At 52.0% G+C, this 10,987-nt stretch overlaps 5 protein-coding genes across 5 annotated transcripts; 3 read left to right on the forward strand and 2 right to left on the reverse strand.

The window, feature by feature from the left end:
• Positions 1-2: 2 nt before the first annotated feature.
• BDV27DRAFT_72635 (exocyst subunit EXO84) lies at positions 3-2,397 on the forward strand. Its single transcript, XM_032077417.1, has 3 exons — positions 3-455; positions 526-1,804; positions 1,865-2,397. The coding sequence occupies exons 1-3, from the start codon at positions 65-67 to the stop codon at positions 2,253-2,255; spliced, it is 2,061 nt and encodes a 686-aa protein (XP_031921236.1). The 5' UTR covers positions 3-64; the 3' UTR covers positions 2,256-2,397.
• A 58-nt stretch (positions 2,398-2,455) lies between these two features.
• BDV27DRAFT_138141 (putative ABC transporter) lies at positions 2,456-4,988 on the reverse strand. Its single transcript, XM_032069168.1, has 2 exons — positions 4,136-4,988; positions 2,456-4,082 (listed from the first exon to the last, which is right to left on the reverse strand). Exons 1-2 carry the CDS (start codon positions 4,875-4,877, stop codon positions 2,539-2,541), a joined length of 2,286 nt encoding a protein of 761 aa, XP_031921237.1. The 5' UTR covers positions 4,878-4,988; the 3' UTR covers positions 2,456-2,538.
• Positions 4,989-5,989: 1,001 nt separating this feature from the next.
• BDV27DRAFT_169698 (kinase-like domain-containing protein) lies at positions 5,990-7,865 on the forward strand (the record flags this gene model as incomplete). The annotated part of the gene is made up of 5 exons (XM_032075109.1): positions 5,990-6,086; positions 6,120-6,410; positions 6,475-6,790; positions 6,821-6,855; positions 6,911-7,865. The coding sequence occupies 5 exons, from the start codon at positions 5,990-5,992 to the stop codon at positions 7,741-7,743; spliced, it is 1,572 nt and encodes a 523-aa protein (XP_031921238.1). The 3' UTR covers positions 7,744-7,865.
• A 38-nt stretch (positions 7,866-7,903) lies between these two features.
• On the forward strand, positions 7,904-9,922 carry BDV27DRAFT_72653 (acyl-CoA synthetase). The gene is made up of 4 exons (XM_032077418.1): positions 7,904-8,025; positions 8,108-8,421; positions 8,481-9,625; positions 9,690-9,922. Exons 1-4 carry the CDS (start codon positions 7,997-7,999, stop codon positions 9,849-9,851), a joined length of 1,650 nt encoding a protein of 549 aa, XP_031921239.1. The 5' UTR covers positions 7,904-7,996; the 3' UTR covers positions 9,852-9,922.
• Positions 9,834-10,963, reverse strand: BDV27DRAFT_72657 (Alpha/Beta hydrolase protein). Its single transcript, XM_032077419.1, has one exon. It carries the CDS (start codon positions 10,914-10,916, stop codon positions 9,993-9,995), a length of 924 nt encoding a protein of 307 aa, XP_031921240.1. The 5' UTR covers positions 10,917-10,963; the 3' UTR covers positions 9,834-9,992.
• Positions 10,964-10,987: the final 24 nt, after the last annotated feature.

The following is a 10,987-nucleotide window of genomic DNA, read 5'->3' on the forward strand; positions in this document are numbered from 1 at the left end:
ACGTCGTCAGTCCACTTCCTCATGAATCTGAACCGTTCCCTCCGGGCTTCGTGATCGAGACAATATGGAAAGCCGCGGATTAACCCTCCGCAGCAAATCCCGCCGTCCCCGGCCCCAGATCAGTGCGCCGAAACCGATATCCGGGCCTCTCCCTCCTGGTAGTAAAGCCGTCGACCCGAGGACCGCTACGTCAACCTCCACTTCACGCGAACGCGCTCCTCAAAAAGATGCAACCTCCGATTTGGTGAAGAGGAGATATTCCACCCGGTTCAATCAAGCTCCCGATCTTGACTCCGCAAACGCACCACCGGTGCCCGGGGTGCCTACAGTTCCGTCTCAGTATACGGCGCTGAGTCCACCTCAGTCGACCAGCAGACGCCCTTCGACAGAATCCTCGGGTCCACCCCAAGTGGATCTAAATGCTTTACGGGACCCTAGCCTACCGGTAGATAGATGTAAGTTTTATGGCCATGAATCTTCGTGAGGATATAGTCTTGCTAACCCTGTATGTACCGTGCCTCTTAGATGTCGCCAACCTTCTTGCCAATGCAACCGAGGAAGAGATCGAAGAGTACCAGAGAAGCCTAAAAAAGGTTAAGAATAGGACATCCACCGACCTCCAGCAAAATGTCTATCAGAATCGCACACAATTCATCAAGATCAGTAAAGAAGCGGAGAAGCTCAAGGGAGAGATGCGCACTCTCCGCACTCTTATGGCAGAGCTCACAACAGCTTTGGGACAAACAGCGACCGTTGGAAACAATCAAAACCCCATGTCTCCGACATTAGACGAGCGCATAACCAAGCGAAACAATCGCAGTTCCGTTGCCAATCTGGAGAGCATGTGGAATGTTCAGCTGCAAACCCTGTGGAAGACCGTCGAAGGATCGCAGAAGTTCCTACCGGTGGTACCAGGTCGGCACATCGTGTTGGAGACGGGAAACTGGGTCGAGCTGGACTCTGCGACTTGGAAGCCCCGACGGCCGGTTCACATCGTTCTTCTCAACGACCACCTGCTTGTAGCGGCTAAAAAGCGAAAGCGTGTGGATCAGAGCAACCCGAACCACCAGGGCCCGGTGCCCACCAAGCTCGTAGCGGAAGAGTGCTGGCCCCTGGAAGATGTCGACATGATTGACCTTGGTGCCAATCTTGGCCCGGGGGTCTCCCGTGAAGAAGCGGAAGACCGTGGTATCATGAACGCCGTGAGTGTCCGTGTGGGCTCCAAACCCTTCACCTATCGCCACGATAAGCGAAATGGCTCCGCTAAGATCGACCTTCTCGCGACATTCCGGAAAACCGTAGAAGACCTTCGCCGGACGCTGCGTTCCGAAACGGAGACCGCAAGCAAGAACGAGTCATTCGGGTATCTGGGAGTAAGACAGTCATCGTACTCCATGGTAAAACCAGATTTCAGCGCCTTGGAAACCCAGCGTGAGGCACCCGAAGTCCGTATCGACGTAGACGGAAAGCAGCAAAACCTACGATGGGTCGAAGGCCAGGTAGACGAACTGGACATCGATATCGCGCTTCAGCGCTTCGAAGAAGCCGTCTTGAACATCGAGCGGCTGCGGAAACTCGCCAAAGGCCTGAAAGGCAACTCGATCGCGCAGGACGTGATCAATTCTAAAGTGGACGAGCGAGCCGCCAAATTGGCAGGGGTACTGTCGCGATCCTTAATCGACACGCCCTCGTTTCTAAACGCCACCAAGACCAAGGTCTCCTGTCTGACCCGCTTGGGTTTTGAAAATCAAGCCCGGGAGGCCTATTTGAAATGCCGATCCGACGTGATCACTAAACGAATCAGGCAAGTTCCATCCTCTCTCAAAGGACGAGCCAAAGCACAGTAACTAACATCCCAAAACAGAGCCTGTGTCTTCGAAGGCGACCTCCCTCTATACATCTTCCAAATCTCCTACGTCTACTTCACCCTCATCAAAAACACCGTCAGCATCTACCAACAATGCTTCCCAGCCATCATGACCAGCGCCTGCATCAAATGGGCCAAACACCACCTAGACGGATTCAACGCCCTCCTCACACGTCAGCTAAGCAGCGTCCAGCGCGGCACGACCGTCTGGAAGAAGTGTATCGACATCGTGCACGAACATGCCGACCTACTCACGGAAGTCGGGATTGACTTCGCCGACCTCGTAGCTAAGGGACTGGAATCGGATGAGGTAGAGAAAGTCGAAAAGCCGAAGATGACTCGCTCGGAGGCGCTGATCTCGGGATTGGCGGATGCGGCGAAGGCTTAATTGCCATTTCTCGCTAGCTTGCTTGGGATGCATGCATGTATGATGATAGTGGCTTGTTTGAACTATATATCCTTCTTGTCCTTTAAATAGTTTTTGTTCTGAGCGAGCGTCGTTGATCGAATGCTACTGTTGTTGGATATGATCTGGTGCCAAGCTAGAGTAATCGCCAATTGGTGTTCTGGGTTGAACAGGATTCGCTTTTGTCTTAATACACCACTATATATATACACTACCCGGGCTCACAGCCAGGACCATCACTTTCTAATAGTGAACAATCTAAACTTTATCCAATCGAATACATCTCGTAAACCTTGTTATCCTGATTTACACTCTCCTCACCTTCACCCAACTGCTTCCCACGCCTCGACCGCATGGCCCCCCGGGCCATGAACTCCGAGGGCGGCAACCACGCATGATCCCAAGTAGTCGGCTCATTCAACGTCCTTCCATACTTCAGTTGCCCGAAGCGAAAATCCAGCGGCTCGGAACCCTCTACGTTCTCCGAGGGCAAACGCATGTAGTAGCGCACGCTGTCGGGGATTTCCTCCCGGTTGTGGCTGATCATGATGAGGGCCTGGTCGTCGGACAGGCCCTGGTGGCGGATGTCCGACTCATCGGTGTTGTAGCCGCGCAGCCAGTCTTCCTTGCTGTCAGAGCGGCGGGTGGCCGAGGAGGCGCGGTTGCGGGAGTATTCGCCGGCTTCGAGGAAGTGGATGCATTTGTCGCGCATGGAGGCAGGCATGCCGGAAAAGGCTTCGTCGAGGATGACGATGTCTGGTTTGTGGACGAGCGCGCGGATGAAGAGGACGACGCGTTGTTGGGCGGTGTTGAGCTGGCCGAAGAGGGTGGAGTCGGCGTACTCGACGTCGAACTCGATTGGGGAGAAGATGGGGCTGGCGCCTCGGGCGAAGGCGATCCTAGGGAAATGTGCTCTGGTTTCAACCGGCACTCTCGGGGGTTTCTCGTTGGTGGTGACGGCAGCGTCGGGGTCAAGCTCAGCCTTGAAGTAGCGCAGGGCAGCGCTCACGTCTAGGTCGCGGTCGTGGTCTAGCTTGGGTTTCGAGAGGAAGGTTTCGGCGTAGGCGGATTCCACGGCTTGACGGATAGTGAGTTGCCGCGGGAAGAAGGCGTGGATTTCTGGTGAGGAGTGACCGAGGCGGGATTGGAGTTCGAAGATAGAGATGCCTGGTTGCCCTGGCTCGGGCAGTCGAGAACGGCCGAAGAGCTTGATGGGCAAGGCGTATGCTTGAGGGTGGTCTGAGGTGATCAGAGAGAGAAGTGTCGTCTTGCCGGATCCATTGGCACCCAGGACTGCCCACCGCTGTCCACGACGGACGGTCCAGTGAAGGCCGTCCTTTTTCTTTCCGTTGACTTTTTGTTTCCATCCACCCAGCACAACTTTCTCGCCATATTGCACGCAAACTCCCTCCATTTCGATGACTGGTTCCCCTCCCTTGACGACAGGCAGGGCTAACCCACTGGTCTTTGTTGATAGTAACTGGAGGTCCCAGAGCAGCTGACGGTCCAGATGGCCAGTCTCCATGGCGCTCTTTGCCTCACGGAAAATCGCTTTCTCCTCTTTAGTGAGAGACGCAACCTCTCGGCCGCCGTTGACGACTCGTTTCCAAACATCGAACACCATGTTCGCTTCGGCCCGCTGACCTTGGAATAAAATCCGATTGTTATTCCCTAGGAGCATCAGATGCGTGATCCAGTCAGGGATAGTATCCTGCGGTCGTAAGGCGAGGATTAATCTGGGGTCCGATTTGGCTGCTAGGCGCTGGAGAAGGCCAGAGATGCTTCTCGTGGTAGCGGGGTCAAGGCCCACTAGAAGTTGTTAGCAATATAATCGAACTCGAGCCCGAGAGAGGGTTACTCACTGAAAGGTTCATCTAACAGCAGCAGCTCCGGCTTACTGAGTAGTGCCTTTGCGATCCGCGCACGTCTTGTCTGACCATTGCTCAGGTTTGCGACGGGCATGTCCAGGAGCTCTCCCAGTCGCAGATCGGCGATGACCTGATTGAGTAGCTGTTCATCTCGAATCTTTCCGCCTTCCTCTCCTTCTAGGGGGTTCAAGGAAGTTTGACCCTTAAGGTATTGAAGCACCGACCAGTCCGTCTCTTCCCGGAGACTCTCATAGCGAGCACTCAAGTAGGCCCCGCGGGTACCACCAATCGCTCCCGATCCTTCACCGCTAAACCCGATATATTGAACTGCGTTTCCAACGAACCGTAACCGAGGATCCTTCTTTGCAATCTCGTCTGTGAGGAGGTAGGGATAGGAGCGAGCCGTGGGGGGGAGACAAACATACTGGCCGCGGAGAACATCGAGCAGCTGTGTTCGTCCCGAAGTACCGATCACGGCCCAGTTTTGCAGCGATTGATCTCCATTGCTTTCGGCCGATGTTGCCTTGTCGGCGGGCAGAACGAAATTGAGGTTCGGAAAAAGAGGCAGGTTCTGGTTGTTGGCGGCATCGTCTGGACTAGGATAGTTCTGATAGAAGGTTCCGTCTTGGATGCGAATCAGTGGTGGTGTCAATGACGACACTGCACGCGTCGTGCGCAGCAGACTTGTCGGTCGCCAGAGTAACCTCGTCCGCAATGCAGGTCCTCTTAACATCATGAATCCCGCCTGGTGTCTCCTTCCATACAGACCGATTGGCGATTATTTGAATCTCCAAATGCTGCCCCAGGATTCTCGGAGTTGAAGACAAACTCCGATGGTCACGTGCCATTGCATGGTGATCGGTGGCAGTGACGCAATGCAACTGACTGACCTTTCAAGATCAAGAAGTAATCCAAGCCTGATTCCTTTCGGGTGTCGCATTTGACAACTCTGCACCTCGTAATAGGTATCTAGATCCATTTGGATAAGCAGTACTGTCCGGAGTAGTCACTCGGCTCCGATTGGAGTATACTTACTTACCTTTCATCAGGTCTTCGGCTGTAATTGCCGTATTAGGAAGTGAAATTAGATATCCATCTATAGTTATCAAATAGCACGACACAAGTGTATAAAGTGTTCTGTATCAATCTATTCCTAGTTGGAATAATCAAATCTTTTAGTTCTAGCCGTAATTATCCAAGCCATCTATATACTACTAACCAATCCACCATCTTTAAACCAGACCCCGAACACTTTACCATATTCGCAGGATATATATCCGTAGGGTTGCGGCCCGAAACGCCATGGCAGCACTAGTTTGGTATACGAACACCTAAATTGGTAGGCCCAGATATTGACCCAGAAAATCTTCCCTTAGGGTTTCTCTCGTACTGGGTGGCTTGAATGTATTAACTATGGGTGCTGATAGAGAGGCAGTATACTGGTCGTTTGTTTACCCGGAGTTTGACCGAATACTATGAAACAATGAGACCCGTTTCAAGATCCGATATTCTCCACTGCGGACATGCCGACAACTATTCTCGGCTGTTGATCTCTTCATTTCCGGGGCTTGCCAAGTTGTAACACGACAATGAGCATCTTTCTATAGTATCCATGTGAATTACTGTCGACTTGGTTGCTTAGTCGTAAGATTAAAAGCGTCAAAAATAGCAATAAACGCCAGGACAGGGATGTTAGTACACTGACTAAGCATATACCGGACATGGGAAGTCACGAGCAATAAGATGTCCGTCTAGAACAATGTACCTGACAACAATCAACATGATAGTAAAGTTGAAGCCACGGGCGACGTTATATCGGAATTCACTGTTTTCATCACCGGCACGTTCATGCTTCCGTTTCCCTCACCCTTCTCCACAATTCTCGACAAAGAGTGCGATCCATTCAAGGGCAGTATCTACAAAACCGTGAGCCTCCACTCTCATGGTGATTAATTCCATGCTCGCTGACATCAGACAGATTTTAATCTTGACCCACATTCTTATACGAGTGGTCGATGGCTGCGTCGTGATAAGTTAGAGCGCGAGGCGCGTTACATCAAGTTCGACTTCGATGCCCTTTGCCGAAGGGTCCTGGAGTTAACTCCCGCGGCCAACGCTATCACTGCCTGTCAGAAGATCGAGGGTGGTTTCAATAGGATCTTCATCTTTCACTTGAGCAATGCCAAGCGCATCGTGGCGAGACTCCCATTTACCTTAGCTGGTCCGGCGAGGCTCACAACAGCCTCAGAGGTAGCCACAATCAAGTACTGTGAGTGAGACGGGATACGCTGACTGAATACTATGGCTAACTACTAGTTGGCCACCCATCTTAGTGCAAGCCAAAACTAGGATTCTCATCCCAACGATCCTAGACTGGAGTGATAATGCCACAGATGACTGTAAGCTAGTTGGTACCGAGTACAGTATCATGGAGCATGTCGACGGTGTCCAGCTACACCAGAAATGGCAGAGTCTGGCTGGTGACCAGAAGATCAGATGCATCAAAGGTATCCATGAGAGCCTTAAAGAGGTGGTTAATCTAGAATTTCCCGCTTTCGGAAGCTTGTACTTTTCAGATGGTCCGCTGGATCCTGGCAAGAAGGGGTTTTTAGACGAAAACTTTTACATCGGGCCCCATTGCGGACCTCGGTATTGAAACTGTAATGTGGGGGAACGGAGATACTATGATATTGTGAGACCGAATCATGGGCCTTGTATGTTGCTTTAAAAAACTTGTGGTCATTCGACAAAGTTGCTTACAACAAATAGGGTCCAATAATATCGACTTCACTGACGGCCTTATCGATGTCGGTCTATCAAGGGTTCCGCCTGCTGAGCTTGATGCTGAAAGCAGACCTTCATACCACGGGTCAATCCAAGCACATTTGACTCTCCTTGGACACGCTCGGAAAGTACTAAAGCAAATGTCAGCAGATCCTCGTATCCAGAACGCCGCTACACCCTTGCTATTTCACCCCGATCTACATAAGAGAAACATATTTGTTTCAGAAGACGACCCTTCTATAGTCACGGGCATCATCGACTGGCAAGCAGCCAGTATCGAGCCATCATGGTGGTATGCAGATGAGGTGCCTAATTTTGCTATGCATAGCGAATCTGGATCAAATTTATGTCGGCAAGCGTTTGAGGCGTGCACTCAGTTTCTGACACCCAGATTAGCTGGACCGAGACTGATGAACGATAGTCTCTTCCGGCCGTTTCGCTATAGCTACAGGACATGGAAGGATGGCGCGGTAGCACTACGAGACGAGCTAATTGGAACAGCTCAACATTGGGAAGAGCTGGGATTCGCAGGTCAATGTGCGTATCCTTTACCAACACCTATGGAATTGGCTAGGCACAAGAAACAATTCAAGCTTTTTGAGGCAGCTCATGATCTGAAAGGCGAATTGGCAAGCCTGCTTGGCACTGCTACTGATGGGTGGATGCCTCCTGAACAATTAGAAACGACTAAGGAGGCCAACATGGAGATATTTCAAGGAATATTGCACGAGGTTTTGACAAATGAGGACACGGAAGACGAACCAGTGACGGATGAAGCGATCCTTAGGTCTATTTGGCCTTTTGATCTTGACCGGTAAACATGGAAGTATACACACTCTAGAGGAAAACCTACGGGTTATCCGGAACCAGGGTAATTTGTTCTTATCTTAAGTCCGACGGCGCGATAACGATCGGCAACGTTACCCCCCGCATAAATGCCGAAAGCTGACCTCATGTTATGGTTGCATTCCAATTGATCTTCACTTGTTCTTACCTTTCAATAAATGTTCTGAAGCATCGCTTAATACCCTACCTCTTCCTACGTGCCCTATTCTGCCCTGTAAAGCCACAATGGCTGTCGTAAATGAACCAAGCAACGGGTATTTATACAAGCCGGACCCCCGTTTTCGGCCTCCTCCCCCCCATCTCAACCACATTTAATTTAACACCTCTCCTGCGCAGTGTAAACCCGCAAACGCAATCCCCCGAATCAACATCCATCCCATCCCTCCCGCTCTTTCTCGCAGCCAAAAAGCATGCGCAAACAAATCCCGAAAAGATTGCCGTCATCGACACAACCAAGAACCAACAGTTCACCTTCGGCCAACTCCTCGCCGACACCGCAGCACTAAAGAAGCAGATCCTCGAGCAATTGAAGCTCACAGAAACCGGGGACTTAGAAGAAAGGCGCATAGCCTTCCTCACACCGAATGGATACGATTATGTGGTGACACAATGGGCCATTTGGGCAGCGGGCGGAGTCACCGTGCCACTCTGTATGCGTCGCAAACACTCTGGTCTGGCTGAAACACTAACAGCTGATTCATATTGTAAGGCACGACGCACCCAGTGAAAGAATTACTCTACACAATCGGCGACTCGGACCCGTCGCTGATCATCCTGCATCCGAGCTTCGCACACTTCGAAACACCCTTGCGGGAGGGGACAAAGAATGGTATCCCGTTCATGGATCTAGATCCATTTACGCAGAGGGTCGCGCCGACAGCTGTCCAATTGCCTCCATTTAGCTCGCAATGTCCGTTGGATCGGCGCGCATTAATGATCTATACGTCGGGTACGACCTCTAGTCCGAAGGGTTGTGTCACAACGCATAAGAATATCACGTTTCAGGCGGAGTGCCTAGTTAAGGCATGGAAATATGCGCCCTCGGATCACCTTATTCATGTCTTGCCGCTCCATCATGTGCATGGGATTATTAATGGCTTGACGGCTAGTTTCCTGAGTGGTGTCACCGTTGAAATGCACCCGAAGTTCGATCCCAAAGTCATCTGGTCCCGCTGGCAGGATCAGGGTTCCTCGACCATGTTCATGGCTGTGCCGACTATCTATTCTCGCCTTGTTGACTATTTCGAGACTCACATCCGTGGCACAGAGCAGGAATCCGCGGCGCGGGACGGAACTCGCGCTCTGCGACTTGTCGTTAGCGGTTCCGCGGCGCTTCCCACACCTATCAAGGCAAAGTTTGCCGAGATCACCGGTCAGACGCTCCTCGAGCGCTACGGGATGACTGAGATTGGCATGGCGATTAGCTGCGGACTGGAGGTCGAGACGCGCATCGACGGGAGTGTCGGGTGGCCGCTTCCCGGCGTACAGGTACGACTAACCGAGAAAGAAACCGGACAGGTCATAGAAGCGGTGGATGAAGATGGCCAGATTGAGATCAAGGGAGACAACGTCTTCCTAGAGTACTGGCGTCGACCTGAGGCCACGATCAAGGAATTCACCGCAGATGGGTGGTTCAAGACTGGGGATGTCGCCAGACGGGATGCATCTGGCGCATACTTTATCCAGGGACGGGCATCCGTCGATCTGATCAAGTCAGGCGGGTACAAGATCTCTGCACTGGAAGTAGAGCGGATGATGTTGGGACTAGACTCTATCCAGGAAGTAGCAGTAGTTGGGCTCGCAGATGAGGAATGGGGACAGCGGGTGGCTGCTGTGGTCAAGCAACGCCCTGGAGTACGTCCATCCCACATACTATATACAGTTCGAAACTTCCAATGCTAACCAACCCCCCCACCAGACCGAGCCCCTCGAGCTCCAGAACCTCCGCACACAACTCAAGCAAGAAATGGCGCCCTACAAGATCCCCACGGTACTCAAGATCGTCGAGAACATCGAACGCAACGCAATGGGCAAGGTGAACAAGAAAACCATCATCCAGAAATACTGGCCCTTGGTCTAACAAACAGGGGTATATATAATTCAATCCACAAATACATACAAAGGGGGGGGGGAAAAACCCAACAAACACCACAGAATTAAACATTATCAAATCATCCACCCCCATTCCCATCATAACAGAAGAAAAGAAATGGAACACTACCTAATTCAACAAATCCACGACCATGCCATAAACCCGCATCATCTTGTCCCAGCCCACCGTCCCCTCCTTAGCCACCTTATCCCAAGCATGTCCTACCCCGTCAACCCGCTCCACAACGACTTTGTTCAAAAACTCCCCATTCCCGCCCTTCTTCAACAACCCGCCCAACTCCTCCAACTCCAGCGCCAGCAAATCCCTCGCAGCAGAAACCAACAAAACCCTCTCCACCCTCCACCCACCCGAATCACCAACCGCCCTCCGAATCGGCGAAATCCTCACATCCCCACCCCGTCCCTCAAAACCGCCACTTAAATAAGCCACCGTACAAAACCTCACAAACCACCCGGGCAAAGTCCACCCCCCAACCTCCGGCGCCCGCCTCTCCCCAAGAGGCCTCGTAGCATCCACAACTGGATAAAACGCCACAAGCACCCTAAACGGGCCCTTCTGATTCGCTGCCAAACTCGTCGCCAAATTCCCCCCGGCAGAGAACCCGCTCAGCCCCACGCGACTCAAATCATACATCTCCGGCCGTGACCGCACATACGCCAGCACATCTTCTGCGTCTTCCAGGGCAGCCGGGAAGGGGTGTTCGGGGGCTATGCGATATTGCACGTCGAAGACTGTGTAGGGCGTGTGGCTGGCAATGTGGGTGCAGTAGGTGTTGTCGAGGCCGTGGCCTTGGATGACGAAGCCGCTGCCGCAGAAGTTGAGGAGGATGGGGAGGGGGGCCTTGGTGGGGTTTGCGGTTGGGGGGCTGTAGACGTGGACTTTTATGGTTCTTTGAGGGTCGCGGGACGGGATGTGGAGGGTTGTTGTTGGGGTTGGGGTTATCCGGGGGGCCAGGGTGTAGGTTAGAGTGCGAAGGAGGAGGGCGATAGGTTTGAGGAGGAGGTAGTATTTTAGGGTTCTTTTTGGGGGCATGGTTTTTTTTTTCTTTTTTTTTTCTTTTTTTTTGTTGTTTTGTTGGTGGTTTGCTGGTGATGAATTGTTTT

This window comes from Aspergillus caelatus, assembly GCF_009193585.1.
Source record: "Aspergillus caelatus strain CBS 763.97 unplaced genomic scaffold BDV27scaffold_359, whole genome shotgun sequence".
In the NCBI taxonomy this organism is placed as follows: Eukaryota; Fungi; Ascomycota; class Eurotiomycetes; order Eurotiales; family Aspergillaceae; genus Aspergillus; species Aspergillus caelatus.

What these genes read in the sequence shown, in the direction of transcription:
- BDV27DRAFT_72653 (XM_032077418.1), top strand. Translation starts at nt 7,997, where the DNA reads ATGGCTGTCGTAAATGAACCAAGCAACGG. An exon ending in CGGAGTCACCGTGCCACTCT is followed by an intron (nt 8,422 to 8,480) that starts GTATGCGTCGCA and finishes TCATATTGTAAG; the next exon opens with GCACGACGCACCCAGTGAAA. An exon ending in TGGTCAAGCAACGCCCTGGA is followed by an intron (nt 9,626 to 9,689) that starts GTACGTCCATCC and finishes CCCCCCCACCAG; the next exon opens with ACCGAGCCCCTCGAGCTCCA.
- BDV27DRAFT_72657 (XM_032077419.1), bottom strand. Translation starts at nt 10,916, where the DNA reads ATGCCCCCAAAAAGAACCCTAAAATACTACCTCCTCCTCAAACCTATC.
- BDV27DRAFT_72635 (XM_032077417.1), top strand. Translation starts at nt 65, where the DNA reads ATGGAAAGCCGCGGATTAACCCTCCGCAGCAAATCCCGCCGTCCCCGG. An exon ending in TAGCCTACCGGTAGATAGAT is followed by an intron (nt 456 to 525) that starts GTAAGTTTTATG and finishes CGTGCCTCTTAG; the next exon opens with ATGTCGCCAACCTTCTTGCC. An exon ending in GTGATCACTAAACGAATCAG is followed by an intron (nt 1,805 to 1,864) that starts GCAAGTTCCATC and finishes ATCCCAAAACAG; the next exon opens with AGCCTGTGTCTTCGAAGGCG.
- BDV27DRAFT_138141 (XM_032069168.1), bottom strand. Translation starts at nt 4,877, where the DNA reads ATGATGTTAAGAGGACCTGCATTGCGGACGAGGTTACTCTGGCGACCG. An exon ending in GCTGTTAGATGAACCTTTCA is followed by an intron (nt 4,083 to 4,135) that starts GTGAGTAACCCT and finishes AACAACTTCTAG; the next exon opens with TGGGCCTTGACCCCGCTACC.